General features: G+C 33.0%; 1 protein-coding gene and 1 non-coding gene across 3 annotated transcripts; one reads left to right on the top strand and one right to left on the bottom strand.

The window, feature by feature from the left end:
* The first annotated feature begins 3,454 nt into the window (after nt 1-3,454).
* Nucleotides 3,455-3,561, top strand: LOC131173488 (small nucleolar RNA R71). Its single transcript, XR_009143804.1, has one exon. It is a non-coding gene; the product is annotated as a small nucleolar RNA R71 (small nucleolar RNA).
* An 8,047-nt stretch (nt 3,562-11,608) lies between these two features.
* Nucleotides 11,609-14,222, bottom strand: LOC110654237 (UPF0481 protein At3g47200). Of its 2 annotated transcripts, none has more exons than XM_021810153.2 (2): nt 14,098-14,222; nt 11,609-13,058 (listed from the first exon to the last, which is right to left on the bottom strand). In XM_021810153.2, the coding sequence occupies exon 2, from the start codon at nt 13,023-13,025 to the stop codon at nt 11,775-11,777; it is 1,251 nt and encodes a 416-aa protein (XP_021665845.1). In that variant the 5' UTR covers nt 13,026-13,058; nt 14,098-14,222; the 3' UTR covers nt 11,609-11,774. The 2 variants fall into 2 exon arrangements, with proteins under 2 accessions (XP_021665845.1, XP_021665843.1); XM_021810151.2 differs by having other exon boundaries at nt 11,609-13,044; nt 14,098-14,210.
* Between the last annotated feature and the right edge of the window lie 2,010 nt (nt 14,223-16,232).

Raw genomic sequence — 16,232 nt, forward strand, 5'->3', positions numbered from 1 at the left:
AAATTTAAAACTTGGGTTGCCTCCCAAGAAGCTCTAATTTAAGGTCATTAGCATGACCCTTTTTAGAATTGCTAATCAAAAAGCGGTTTTCACCCATAGTAGTTGTCAAGTAACACCACATATGGGTCTTGATTTTTTATACACTCAAGATTGGCAAGATTTGAAATAGGATTGCACATTGCATGAACAACACATGGTTTAGAGTGATATGCTTGGGATAAGGACTGTTTTAGCTCATGGAGGACATATGATGATGTAGGAGGTGTCCATGATAGAAAAGGGTCTTTTGGTGGTGTATGTGTAAACATCGTTAATGAGCTCAAGTTGATAGTCTTGTTAATTTCTTCATCTACCACCTTCACCTCTGATCTATCTTTATGTAAACACTCTTATAATGACCCTCCAACAATAAAGGAGTTGTTTTCTTCAACTTTAGGTACAATTTCTTCTTCAAGTAACTCCTGCTCTTGTGGTAACTCTATTGGTAAGTCATCTTTAAAGGAATTTTATTCTTCGAGCTCAACTTCTTCTATAGGTTCAAATTCCCATGAAGCTTCTTTATTCTTTCAACTTTGTTCATTTGTTTCCTCCTCATAGAGTGATAGCTCATTATTCATCATAAGTTTGTTAAAATTTTCCAATGGAGCTATCGCCTCTTCAAGTCCCACTCCCTTCTCTAATTGCAACTCAAATGGTTGGTGTGAAATATTATGTTGATAGATGTCTAGAGGGTATTGGTGACTCCAACCCTGCAGTGAAGAATCCCAGTGCCAATGGTAATCAAAATCTGCCATGTTATTCAATAAGTGAATGGCATCCTCATGGTTTCTTTGAAGAACATGATCACCGATAGCCCAAGCTCCATAATCTACCCAATTCCTTATCACTTCATCTAGACCATTATAGAAATTGAGAGTGAGTTCATAATTTGAAAGGCTATGATTGGCAAATTGCTCTATCAATTCATTGAATCTTCTCCAAGCATTATAAAATGGTTCATTATGTTGTTGAATAAAACTTGTGAAGACTTGTTGATGAAACATCTCAATGTACCTCATAAGAAAGACAAATAAAAATAAAATTAGATAAGAAATAATCTATAAAAGAAATAAGAATGTCTAGAGTAATCAAATCACTAATCTTTCAATATTAAGCACTAGTCCCTGGCAACGGTGCCAAAAAATTGTTTACTGATTTTTCAACCACCGCAAGTGCACGGATCGCTAACAAATAATAAAGTGATTAGTAGAGTATCGTTCCCATGAGGACCGTATTGAGTATCAAACTATACTGATTTTAATTATCTAGACGATCGAATTGTGGAGAAATAATAATTATATCTAAATTGAAAGAAATAAAATCTAAATAATTATCTAAAATAAAATACTAATGGACAAAGATATTCTAGAGCTAGGAGTTCACACTTCAATCAATTATAGAATCAATCTGATTCATTCAATAAATGGGAGATTATTACTTTGATGAAAATTAATCCTAAGTTATCTTAAGTCCTCTCTCAAGGCACTCAAAGTGTATTTTAACATAAACCCTACTTTAGTGATGATTAAATTAATTAAAACCCTTTAAGATCTTTGATTAATTTTGGAACTCTACAAAGGTCATTAGCCTATCTTTAGGTCAAATTTTTTAGGTTTAAAATTCCTATTTTCTAATATTAATCTTCACCTTTCAGTCCTTCAATTAATATCTGTAATCAATACTAAGTGGGTACCAACACATAGCATGTATTAAGATCACAAGAGATTGAATCAAAGAATAAAATACCCAATATATTAAATAAAATCAAACCAGATCCATAATGAAATTGAGTCCTACACCTAAACACTAGAATAAAGAACCTACTCACCCATGGTGAGTTTTATAATCATGTTTATAAAAAGATAAAGAGAAGACATGAGAAGAAAATAGAGTGAAAGAATCCAAAAAGAGAGTTACAGCCTTGGACTTTTGAAACTTCAGCTAAAAATCCCTTAGAGAAATCTTGCAGGTTTTGTTTTCTCCCTTGCCTCCCTTGAAGTTGATGTGCATCCTTGAATATAAATTGGCTCTCTTGGATGTAAATTCTGTTCTTGGATGTAACTTCTCTCCTCCCCCTCAATTCCTAGCTTATTATATTTATATCTAGTGTAAAAACCCTAATTTCAGAGTCCTAGAAGCGTTAGAAGTCCATCCGAGTCGAGTTGAAAGTAAGAAAAGTCGCACCAGAATCGCTGTCAGGAGACTTTACACAGGCTGTGTAGTGATACACACCCCATGTAACTTTCTGCCACTTTTGTTTTTCAAGCCTTCTTTGTCCAGAAGATTGCATGGGTCCAGGAAGTTACACGGCCCGTGTACTGCTTCTGGCCCTGTATTCTTCATGTTTTAACCTCTAGATCTCTTCCAAACTCATCTTTGATTCTAGAACCACATAAAAATAACTAATAAAATATAAAAATCAATGAATTGAGTTAGATTAACATGTTTTCTAAAATAATAATGAAAACATATAAAAATAAATATAAAAGGATGCTAAATGCTAACAAAATACAATGCATGTTAACCTTAAATGTCTATATGATTTGATGCAATCAAATAGCCTTGCAATGCTTCTTTGAATTTTTTGGTTAGCTAGGAACCTTCCCAAATGCTTTGCTATTTGAAGAGCTTGCCTGTTGAGCTATTTGATTCTCTAACATCTTATTGTGTGTTGCCATTTGATCCATTCTAGATGTTAGTTGAGAAATCATATCTTGCTAATTTTAATGGCTTGCTAGTAGAGTCTCAATCACAGCTTCCAATCTAGCTGTCTTGTCTGGTTGTGCTTGTTATGCTGGAGGTTGTTGTGGTTGTGGTGGAGTAGGTGCATTCTGAGGTTTAGGAATTCTAAGAGGAAGCCCTCTATTCTATTAAAAATTTTGATGTTGTTGATATCTAAGAGGTTGCTAAAAATTTTGGTGTTTTCCTTATCTACTTTACCAAGAAAAATTAAGGTGGTTTCTCCATGTTGGATCATATGTTGCAGAAAATGGGTTACCACCTAGCCTTTGATTGTAGTTCCCTGCATAATCCAATTGTTCACTTGAAAAATCTTGACCAAATGAAGGAAAATCAGTAGCACAATTCACATTTGTAGCTTTAACATCTACTGAATTATTTAAACCTCTAACTAGAGAATCTACTTTCATGCTTAGCTTGCCCATCTTCCTTGTTAAAGCACCAAACTTAGCATTAATCATATTCATGGCATCAAGCTCAAACATACCAGTTGGTTTCTTGATCTCATTCCCCTCACAGCTCCACTGATAGTTGTTATAAGCAATTTTATCTAAAGCAGAAAAAAGCTTCTTCTTCAGATTTCTCCATAAGATTACCTCCAGAAAATGCATCAATTGTACTCCTAATAGCTAGAGAAACACCATTGTAAAAGTGTTGAACAAGCATCCACTTAGGAATCCCATGGTGTGGATATCTCCTTTGCAAATCCTTGTATCTCTCCCATGCTTCTTACAAGCTGTCATTATCTCTAGGTTTGAAAGAAGTTAGCTCATTTCTGAACTTAGCTGTCTTACTTGGAGGAAAAAATTAAGCTAAAAATGCTTGAGAAGGTTCATCCCATGTTGTGATAGAACTTGGTGGCAAAGAATGTAACCACTCTCTAGCTCAGTCCTTCAAAGAAAAAGGAAATAATCTGAGTCGAATCACATGATTAGAAACTCTATTTATCTTCAACATATCATTGATCTCAAGAAAGTGTGCCAAATGCACATGTGGACTTTCACTTAGTCTTCCCCCAAATTATGATTACTATACCATCTAATAGAGTGTAAGCTTCAATTCAAAGTTATTAGCTTCTACTCCGGGTTTTGTGATATTTGGCATGAAATCTCTAATGTTAAGATAAGCATGATCCTTCACAGAACGGTTATTGGCATTGTTGTTGTTGGCCATTGCTTCTTGTGGTTGCTATTGCTCTTGTTCTCTTTCTTATTGTTGTTGAGCTTTAAATTCTACTTTTCTCCTCTTAGCTTCTACTCTTAAGGCTCTAGCTATCTTCTCTATTTCTGGGTCAAAGAATAAATTGATTTCTTCACTTTTTTATTTTTCTCATAAAATAAAAGTACATGAAAAACAAAATATACAAATTCTTAAAGTATAATAGTAAAAGAAATTAAAAATAAAAATAAAAATACCCAAATTAACCAAACAAACAATCGTTCAATATCAAACAAAAATCAAATCCCCAGCAACAGCACAAAAAACTTGATGTTGGATATCCACAAGTATACAGGTCATATCAAGTAATAAAGTGATAAGTCAAGTATTATTCCCATAAGATTTTGCATTTGATTACCACACTATGAATGAAGTGATTTACTTGGGCTAATGATTAATGAAATAAAGTGCAAATGCAAATAAACTTAATGAAATTGATAATTCTACACAAAACAAGGAAATAACAAAGTAAATAAACCTTTAAACTAAATGCAATTAAACTAAATTAATAATGGGTAATTAAGATTAAAGGCTAATTGCTGGTAAAAATGATTTCAGAGTTGGGGTTTATGTATAAATTAATTGGGATTTGTCTTGGTTTATCTAATTTTAAGAGAAAATAGAGTTTAAAGGTAATTAATTCTAAAAGCCTTTGATATCTTTTTTAAGCAAACCAAAGAGTATATTAAGAAAACTAAACCTACTTTTGTATGAAAACTAAACCTACTTTTGTATGATGTTTGATTCACTTAAAACCCATTAAGTTTTGTAAAAAATCAATAAATCCTCTTAAATTCCCTGGTTTATTTCTAAATCTAAGTGATTTTAAGTTTTAATCCTTGATTATCTATCAATGATTTTCACCCTTCAATCCTTCAATCAAAGATTAATACAACATCCAATGAGTACCAACATTAGGCAAGTAAAATAGGCACAAAAGGAGAAGAATCAAAACTCATATTCATATAAAATCTAAAATAAATCAGCCCAAATTGACAAATTAATCTAAAACATAGTTCCCAACTTTGAAATCTAAAGATTCTACTCATTCATGTTGATATTTACAAGAGTAAATGGGGAAAAAGTAAAGAAAAACATAATAAGGGACTAAAAATAGAAAAACCCAGGTAGAAGATGTGACGCCCCTTACCTGACTACAGTGTAGCTGAGCAAGGTGTGCCACATTCGATGCTGGAGTACCCTATCTTATCTTGTCCTGTATGTAATTAATTTAAACTTCATTTATCCATGTTACCCATGTTATGAATTTTTTTTTTTTATGGAGACCCGAACAGAGTCTCCTCTATTTTATTAACGCTTGGCGAGTTTCACTGTTAACCTGTTAAAAACAATTTTATATCTGTCTCATATTTTCATATGTCATATCATATCATTGCTGCTTATACAATTTCAAGAAAATATATTTTTCATTCATTCATTCATATAAAATTCATATATAATAAATTTACAATTTATTTATAATATCAAAATATAATTACATCATTTTCTTATGTACAATGAACAAAATACAAAATCTAAATACATGGGCCCTACCAAAATGTAGACTATAGAGGTGACTCTCACACTAGAGCAGATCTGGTCAAATCTCTCTACCAGCGCACTACTATTATGGCTACTGATGCTGCTGCTGGTCTCCAGTACCTATGCGATGGAAAACCAACGCGCTAAGCGAATTGCTTAGTGGTACATAATTTAAAATAAAAGTAACTAAATAATCAAGAATAATTAATATATGTATAATTTCCTAAATTTTGGTCATTTACATATTTATTAAACTTTGGGTGTAATTAAATTTATCGAATCTTTTCTGTTCATTTCTCTCATATTTAATCTTAGTAAATTCCTATTAGTGCCCAAGTAACCTATAATAGACTATAAAGACTGGATACGCGGGAGTATACTAGTTAGATAGCCATATGTCTACCATGTATACATCTGTCATGTTAGGCACAAGGCCAGCAGGGCAAGCATTAAAGCCAGAAATTATATCAGGCACCATGGCCAACGGGCAAGTATAAAGCCTATAAAATAATCGTATCAGACATATATTGTCTATAAATGATTATTCATATGGGCAGTACTGCTATCTGCAGTCCCTAATTGGTATACCAATTGATCCAAGCTATATACATAAGTCTCAGTATACATTGGGTAATTTAGTGTAGTTATGTGGTCAACAAATTATTTTGGTTAATTTCATATTGTATAACAAGTCATTTTAAGAACCTTTCTCAAGGTCCAGATTTGGTGTCTTAAATTCACCTAGCAAATTGGTCAAGATGTGGCCACTGTTTGGCCACACTTCCTTCATGGAAGTTGTTCTTCTATGTCTCATCTTTATTTTTCTTTTTGAATCATGTCATTTGGAGTCTTAGTGTAACACCTTAGGCAAATCCCACATCGGCAAAACACGGGAGAGATGCTGGATTTATAAGCTAATGGTTTGTAACCCCTATTGACGCGTTTTAAAATCGTGAGGGCTTCAACCTAGAGCGGACAATATCACTAGTGGGCCGAGCCATTACATTTGTGGTATCAGAGCCGCTCCGCGTGCAACCTTGAACGATGGTGGGGCAAACCTCAGCAAGGACGCTGAGTCCCATAAGGGGGGTGGATTGTAACACCCTAGGCAAATCCCACATCGGCAAAACACAGGAGAGATGCTGGATTTATAAGCTAATGGTTTGTAACCCCTATTGACGCGTTTTAAAAACCGTGAGGGCTTCGGCCCAGAGCGAACAATATCACTAGTGGGCCGGGCCATTACATTTTGCTAATGGTTTGTAACCCCTATTGACGCGTTTTAAAACCGTGAGGGCTTCGGCCCAGAGCGGACAATATCACTAGTGGGCCGGGCCATTACATTTTCAAATGTAATGGCCCGGCCCACTAGTGATATTGTCCGCTCTGGGCCGAAGCCCTCACGGTTTTTAAAACGTGTCACTAGAGGTTACGAACCACCATCTTATAAATCCAGCATCTCTCCCGTGTTTTGTCGATGTGGGATTTGCCTAGGGTGTTACAATCCACCCCCCTTATGGGACTCAGCGTCCTAGCTGAGGTTTGCCCCACCATCGTTCAAGGTTGCATGCGGAGCGCTCTGATACCACAAATGTAATGGCCCAACCCACTAGTGATATTGTCCGCTCTGGGCCGAAGCCCTCACGGTTTTTAAAACGCGTCACTAGAGGTTACGAACCACCATCTTATAAATCCAGCATCTCTCCCGTGTTTTGTCGATGTGGGATTTGCCTAGGGTGTTACACTTAGAACTCAAGTTATGGTCAAATAAGCAAAATTGGTTCATTGCCTCATTCTAGTTCAAGAACCAGGCAGATTCTGGAGTCCAAATTTGTCTAATTATTTGGGTATGTTATAGCCACTTTTAAGCCTAATATTCTTCATAGGATTTGCTACCCTATGTCTTAGGATCACTCAAATTTAATATTTGCAATTTTTCAAGTTTTATAGAATGAGTTATAGCTAATTGACTGGCCTGGACTCATGTACCCTATGCCTTCAGGATTCTAGGTTCAGATCAGTGGTCTTATCTCCCATTTTAGGGTTCTTACACTCAAAATTTGAGGAAACTCCCTAAATAAAAGTTAGATCCCTGTTTTTTAGGTTTCTAGAATAGTTTGTCTCATCTCAATTGAAGTTTTTTACTAAAAGTTATGGTATAAACACTATTCTAGGATCAAGTGGTTATTTGGTTCAATTTCAAGTTTTAGCATGCTGAATTTTCCTTGCAAATTGACCAAGTTCCCTTAGGTTCTGGGCTTTGGTCAAAATACCAAAATTGTATCTCTAAGTCTTATAGAGATTTTGGCTATGGCTTCACTGCATTTGCATTTTTGTGGCCCAAGTTATGACATTTTTTTCAAAACTAGTCGGATAGGTTCAAGTCTAGAATTTCTAGGCAGTTTTGGTTCTGGCAGTTTTAACAAGCTAAATTTGGTTAGCAATTTGATTTGGTTATGGTCATAATTTGGGTTTTTATTCTTCATGAAAGTTGTTCTAAAATGTCTAAGCTTTCCATGGATTCAAGAATCAGGTCATTCTGACCTTTTTGGAGTAAGTTATGGCCATTTGAACATTTACTGTTCATTTGGTCATTTTCCTAGGTCCAAATTAGGGTTGCATGGATTCAAGAAGTTTTTAGGTCAAGTTAGGGACAGTTTTTGGGCATGGTATCTTCATGAAAAATGGGGCATTAAGACCCTAGTTTCATCTTTAATTGGCCTCACACCAATTGGAGCAACACAACTCGACTTATGGATCAAAAACCACACTGGACTCATAGGTCCCAAAACCTGCATGAAAATTCAGCACTCCCAATAACAATTTCTCCCAACTATCAAACTTCAATTGACATTCATAGCACTCCTAATAGTAAAAAATTCATCTCAATATCATCAATTTCAAGTCATATATAAAATTCCCAAGGTTAGGTCAAAAACCCTAACTCAAAATCACAATTTCATACATAACACATGCAAAGCAACCTACAACTTATATTTACTTGTTAATCAACACCACTAATTACAATTATATTCATGAATTCATCAAACCCCCATATTTCCTAAGGCTACCGAATTTTAGGGTTTCCAAATACTCATCATTTTCTTAAATTTTCTTATCATACTAACTCATTTCAACATGCATAGCATGATTAAAAAAGAGAGGTAAGATAAATCTTGCACTAACCTTGTTCAAGAAATTTCCAAGCTTGTAAAACTTCAATATTTCTCTCTTTCTTGGCTGCCACTAGTTCCCTCAAGGTGTAAAAGCAAGTTTTAATGAAAACACTTAGGAGTTTTAGGCTGAGAAGGGTGAGAGATCAAGCTTTGAAAAGCTTGAAAATGGAAGAGTTTCTTTCCATGGAGGTTCGGCCACTAGAAGGAACAAGGAAGAAGATGAATTTCTTAGTCAATTTTGTCTCTCATGTTTATATTTATCCTATGGTAAATTGTATTAAATTTTTATTATGTCATTTTGTCATCATCCTTACATCATGCTTAGGTCATGGTGATGTAAGGCTTTTGTAATAAATTCCATTTTCTTTTTCTTTTTCTTTCTTCTCTCATTTCCATCAATAAATTCACAATTTTAATTTATTTTATGTATTTTAATCTCTCTCATTTTACTTGGCATTTAGGTCAAAATTCTATACTGAGGGTGAAATGACCAAAATGTCATTCGATATGTTTATCGGGTTATAATTGTCTATACCGATTAACTTGATTTTCTTGAATTTTCTTTAACATTTTTAATTTCATTTAATCCTCATAAAACCTTCAATTTAATCCCAAATATTTATTTCACAGGGTTCTTCGCGGGTCTAGGGTTGGCAACTGTATTCACAATCGCTTCCCATTAAGGTCACCCATCACCGGGGTCCCGGCTCCTTTAACTTATTAACATTTAATTTCTTTTATTTTTTCTTAATTTTTCTTGGTCTTTATTAAGTCAATTTATATCTCCTCACCCTAGTTTAAGTGTAGTTTCAGACATCCTAGCTGTCCGAATAAGCATTAGTCATCGAAACAGTAGAATATACGGACTACCTAAAGTGACAGCGTTACAGAAGAACCCAAAATCTTGGAATTCTGGAGCTTCTAAAAATAGTGGTAGCAACAGCTCCTCTGTTTAAGATTAATGGCATTTTCTCCTCCTTTTCTATATTTGTGATTTCTTTCCTTCTTACTTCTTAGGGTAAAAACTAGAAAAAGATATTTTTATATTGTCCCAAAAGTTGCCCTAAAGAAGGTATAAAATGTATAAGGACTAATGAATAGATAGGAGATGAGGTGTAAAAATTTCCAAGTCACCAAAGTTTTTCACACTCTGAGTTGCCTGCTGATGAAGTTGCTTACCTTAAGCAACATCTTAAGCAAACTCCAGGTTTTGCATGGCCTGTCTACAGAGGGTAAATAGCATCTTAAGCAAATCTCGACAGGTTTTATGTAGCAATGAATTTTTCGCTTATGCTTGACTTCCAACTTGACATGAGCCACATCTTAAGCATCGCGACATACCCTAAACAGGATCTCAAGCAACTTCTCATGTAAATCTCGACAGGTTTGATATTGAAAATTTTGAAAGTGTTGGAGTTAAGCTACCCTATGTCATAGGCTAAGTAGTGTAACATACCATAAGTAACATCTCAAGTAAGTTCTCAAGCAAATCTCGACAAACTTGATTTCCAAAGCTTGATTTTTTTCAACTCTTTTGCATTCTTCAAGGCTCTATATTTCCTTATTTCCTCAAATCATCTCCTAATGCATCATTGACTTTCAATTTATCACAAAAACCTATTAAAAACATTAAAATTACAAAAATCAAATATAAAGTAACTTAAATTAACAATTTAACTAAAACAAAGCAAAAACAAAAAAAGTACTTAATTATAAAGGTAAAATGGATACATAATTACCCTAAAATGCTTATATGAAATGAGTGCAATATTGATCTAGAATTCAATTTTTATATTAAAAATATATTTTTGTGTAGAAATACTATATATTAACAATTTTTATATGAAAAATTATATATCTTTTAATTTAAAAAACATCATTTTTTATATTATAAGTTAAATATAAAAACTCTTCATGAATAAAGAATAAAAATTTAAATAAAAACTTAAATTTAGAAAATTACACATTAAAAGAATTTTTTTAGAATTTAAAAAACAAAATATGGGGTGTTACAGGAAGGGAATAGTACATAAGTTGTGAAATTGCTATAGCTTGGCTGAATTGGATAGGAAGATGATGTTGGAGATCGGAAGACAGAGATTTATATTTTATTTACTTTATTTTTCATGCAATTTGATATTGTTTCTAAGATTTTCATTTATATTTCTACTTAATTATTATATTTAAAACTAGTCAATGATTAAGATCAATGTTTAATTAAGATCTGTGTTTAATTTTATTTTGATAAAATTAGCAAAATTCTAGAATTGTAAAGTTTGTGATCAACATCAGTGTTTAATTGTAATACTTTTTAGTATTATAGTTTTTAACATTTAAAAAATTTTATTTTTAAATAAACTAATTATAATAAACTGATTAAGATTAGAGTTTACCTTTTATTTATAATTGTTATTTTTATATGACTTGAATTTTGGATATATTTTCATGGACCCGAATTGTGGCCCAACTCCAAAGTTTTGCACTACTACTTGATTGAAATAAAAAGTGATGTCAGTGGTAGCCTTCGGGCCTAGGACACCCCTCAGAATATGGATCAATGTAAATATCGTAATATTCTGCCCTTTATGGTAGATTTGTGAGATATTCAGAAAATACATACGGTTAGGGTTTAAGAATTATAAGTGATTGTATCTTTCTTTTTTCATCATAGTGGAATTTTTTCTTCTTGTCTTATCAGTGAAAGTAAACCTTATAGTAGATCGAACCACATAAATCCTGTATTATTCTTTTTCTCTTTCTTATATTATGTAATTATGCGATTGTGTGTGTCTTTAATTTGCGTGCATGCTATAATAATAAGATTTAAAATTTTAAATGCTAAATGTTCTATGTAAGAATAATATATTGCACAAATATATATAATAATAAATGTGAAATGCAAATAGGGCTACCTGCCTTTTCAAGAATAGTCCTAGATGGATAAAACACCTAGTCCAAATTATAGATGCGAAGGAAATATCAAATACATAGAAAATACAACAGATAGAACACACACAGAGACACCAACAACAACTAAACTAGTACTGCCAATGGTAGAGCTTAGAATAGTGATTTGATGGAACTTATGGTTTGTGCCAAAGTCATAATCAGTAGCAGTGCCGCTGCAATAGTCGCAGTACCTCTCCAAAGATTGCTGAAATAGACAAGTTTGAGGGTTGCCTTCCTGCGATTCCAACTACTCTTATAGTATTTATTCAACTTTTGACAAATAGCAGTGTAACAAGACCCATATACATCCATTCCTTGGCAGAGATTGTTAATCAAATTCGCCATCATTTTGTTGCTGCCTAGCCAATGAATAATAATTCCAGCATCTGTGAGCAAATCCACATCTTCAGCAGTGTTGATAAGATGATCCATCAGGAAAATGTAATTGCAAATGTAACTTTCATATTGATACTGACACTGTTCCAATGCCATGACGTTTCTAAAAACAATTTCAAAGTTTTCGTTGATTTCAAGGACTGGCATTTTCAAAACACCACTTTTAACATCAAATTCTATGTCTAGCAAGGACTTACTGCCTTCCGCCACCTTAAACACTACTCCTGCTTGATGCAATTTGCTTGCACTATACTTGAGTTTCGTATGATCAGGAGACCACGTCTGGGAGGCTCGGGATGCACCACACAAAAAATATCTCATCAAACCAACAAAATGCAATATGTCATCATCCTTCAAAGACTTATAGACTTCATTCTGATTGTATATCGTGAAGCACTCGCAGACAAGCCCAGAAAATTTTGCTTTTACTTTCAATTCTGCATATAATACGTTGAGAATAAAATACGGCAGCTGATTTTCAAGTAGTAACAAATCCAGCACCACAACTTTTCTCAGCGTTGGTTGACCAATTATAAAATCATTTTTATATTCTGAATCTAGGCCTCTCAAAACAAACTCGATGATGAACACAGCATCCAACAAAACCATTTTTACAAACTTACTAGTATCACCAAAATTAGAGTTGTCTACATAACAACTGCTTATACGATCTTTGTGGTCTCTAATAATGCTCGAAAAATCACTCACAACTTCCTTTTCAGTCTTCCCACTCATCCTTTTACAGAATTCTTTAAAATATATCAGTTTCTGATTTTCCATCTTCTCAAATTTTTTTTTGCCATGATGAATAGGGCCTATAGAAATTACCTGAGGAGTGTAGGCTTTTTTATTTATTATGGGAATTGTAGTTGGAATATTGTAGATACAATTCTCAAGCTTCAAGGAATTCTCCTTGGGGATTTCAATTACCAATTCCTCGCGTTCTTGTTCATCCATTTGATCCATCTGTCAGATGTTTGCCCCCCTTGCACCAAAAAACTGTAATCAATTAATTAAAAGCATGGACTTATGCAAAATGTAGCTTCTGCAATGGATTTTAGAACTATGTTTCAGTCAATTCCAGCAATGATGAAGCCCTGTAACTCCTTCCCAGACCTTGTCCTTTACACTATATTTGGATAGAGGGCGTGGAGGTTTTTAAAAGGTAAGAGAGTGAAAAAAAAGGTTAAGACATTAAACCCTCCCAACCTATCAATTTGGTAGGCTGAAAATATTACGTTCTTTGAAAAAATTTCCTCCCCAAAAACCCTTAAACAATACCCCTTTAATCTTGTTTTTTTTTTTTAAATAAAACTTAAAAATTGCACACCAAAAAGTGAGAATTAGTCCAAAGATATTAAGTTGCAATATTCCCTAGTTAATTTTTTTAGATGCATCAATGTCTCCAAAAGAACTGATGAGAGATGGCGAAGCATTAACATTGAGTACAAAACTATTTGACAAAAGTACTAAGAGAGACTCGGTTATTTTGGCTTTTTTTGAAGAGTGGAAACTTGTACAAAAGTCATTCAGGTTCATATTTACTCTAATTCGCACAAATTTAAGTGTTTACTGCTTAAATTCCCTCAGCTACCTCTGCAAGCATGCAAGTCGTGGCCTAGCGGATTCAAAAATGAATTCCCAAGTCAACAGACGACTTTTGGTCAACCATGTTTGGCGTGGCTCCATGGTCAACAAAACCGGGAATTCGCCTGTTCCTGAGTTGATATCTGCTCAACCTGTATTCAAATTTTGATATAATTTTTCCTTCCTAAGTGACCCAAGTACTAGTAATTTTCTTATATTGCAACTCTAGAATGAAGTACTATAGTACTAGCACTAGCACAAGAAGTTTCCCATTCTACACTTAGCATAGGTACTAAAAAATAAAATGATTAGATGAACTTTGAACATTCTATTTAGGGTCTCAAATCCAGCAATGCAATGCAAGATCTGATGACTTAAGTCATGCAAAACATCAAAGTTATAGAAGGAAAGGACATGAGCAAAATCAAAGTAAAGATGTAGTCCCAACTACCTCAAAATCTGGCTTCTTCCACAAATGAGACTATGCCGGGTAACAGAGGAGCTCCTGCTAATTAACAGCTGTGATTAAATTTTGATGTGTGTCTATAATTTGATTTCTCTCCTCCCTGCTACTAAATATTATCTGAGGATACCATAAAAAATATATATATTATTTCTGAGGAGACTTGAGTAAGTGGGAGACAGCTAGGTCAACTCGTACCTGTCCTATTAGAAATAAATACTAATAATTAATTTACTTATTAATTGCTGTTAAAAATTTTTTTATTATATTTAATTTACTGATATTAAAATTAATTTATAATTATAATTATGAATTTTAATAAAAATTTAAAAATAATAAATAATTTTCTTATTTTTGATAATGCTCAATGGTTTAATAATTTTGACGTCTTTTAGTCTTAAGTGGAAAGTTAATTTGCCCATAAACCTCCTCTCCCCTTCTCTTCTCCCCTCCCCTCACTTTTTCCTTTAGATTTCTCGCTTGAACGACCACCGGAGAGAATCTCAACTATAACTACTCCCATATCAATTTTCTTTATTTCTTTATTTTTTATTATTTTTTAATAGACTTTCAAATTTATATCCGACTAGAATAAATTTGAATTTTTCTTCTCAAATTTATATCCGATTAGAATAAATTTAAATTTTTCTTCTCAAATTTATGTCCGTTAAAATATATCTAAGATTCTTTTTCCAATGTTGAGCCTGTTCTCCCCATTATTGGGTCCCTCTCAATAATTTTTTCTGCAATATTTAAATTAACTTTTTGGCTGTACTAAATATAATATGGATCATTAATTTATTTTGGTTGCAGATTATGTATCTTCAGATATGGGTAATGATCTTATATCAAAGGAGTTTGATAGTGTAACATATTCCTCCATTGACATTTAGTGGTTTAATTTCTTCTGTGGGCCACTGAAGTAGCAAGTTTCTAAAAGGGTAGTGTTACAGAAGGTTTTTTTTGCTGTCCAAAATGAAAAATGACTAGTTGCTTCTAGAAAATTATTCTCATTTGCTCGTATCATCTCTGAATAGATGATATTAATTGTCTATGTTTATATTTTTTTCCTCTTGCAAGAAGATTATGATTCTTATTAATGAATTATTAAATTTTTATTTAAAAAAAATAAAGCATTAGCATCCTATCTAGTTCAATAAAAGAATAACAAAATGGAAGTAAATTTATTGTCCAATGAAACTAATTTTTGGAATTTATTTGAATACATTTGCTCATGTACTTAAGGTTTTATTTGAAATAAATTATTTTAAAAAATTAAATAAATTCTCACACAATCATAATTGATTTTTATTTTATTGAAAATGATATTTATTTTAAGTTTAAAAGAATTGAATTCTTTCTTTTCAAACATGCGAATTAATAAAACAGAATTCAATTAAATTGAATTCTCGTAAAATTCAATCCAAACAAGAGGTTAAAGTGTAGGGTTTTGGGAGAAAGTGAAAAATTAATGTAACACGACAAGATTTGTCGCCTCAATATAATTTAAAGGAAAAAGTACAATTTAATACCTTATACTTTCGCATTTTTTAATTCAAGTATTGAAAAAAGTTTTGTGATAAATTGAGAATTAAGTTATCATGCAGTTAACCAATTAAGTGACTAACGCTATTAAGTACATTTATGTGACGCTAATGTGTCATGCTAACATCAGAGCTATGTTTGACATGGCATGCTTACATCAGCACCACATATCAGGGCACACTGATATCAGCATACAACATCAAACACTATGGTGACATCAGAATGCCACGTCAGACGTGTTGTTGGTGTCAACATGCCACATCAGCGCAATTAACAGCGTTAGCTACTGAATCCTCAAAGTGCTAATGGCGTAATAGTTTAATTCTCGATTTATCATGAAACTTTCTTTAATCTTTAAATTGAAGAAGCACAAAAGTATAGGATAATAAATTGTACTTTCTCCTAATTTAAATTTGCTCATTCAAATAATTGGTAACTTATTTCATTCACATAAAATTAAAAATGATATAAATATGAATAACTCATAAAATTGAAAGAGTAATTGAAAATAGACATAACTATATATGTATAATCCAGTCTAAAACTGATCAGTTTGAGTTGACACCAATACATTGAAA

The sequence above is a fragment of the Hevea brasiliensis genome, chromosome 14, assembly GCF_030052815.1.
Source record: "Hevea brasiliensis isolate MT/VB/25A 57/8 chromosome 14, ASM3005281v1, whole genome shotgun sequence".
In the NCBI taxonomy this organism is placed as follows: Eukaryota; Viridiplantae; Streptophyta; class Magnoliopsida; order Malpighiales; family Euphorbiaceae; genus Hevea; species Hevea brasiliensis.

What these genes read in the sequence shown, in the direction of transcription:
- LOC110654237 (XM_021810153.2), bottom strand. Translation starts at nt 13,025, where the DNA reads ATGGATCAAATGGATGAACAAGAACGCGAGGAATTGGTAATTGAAATC.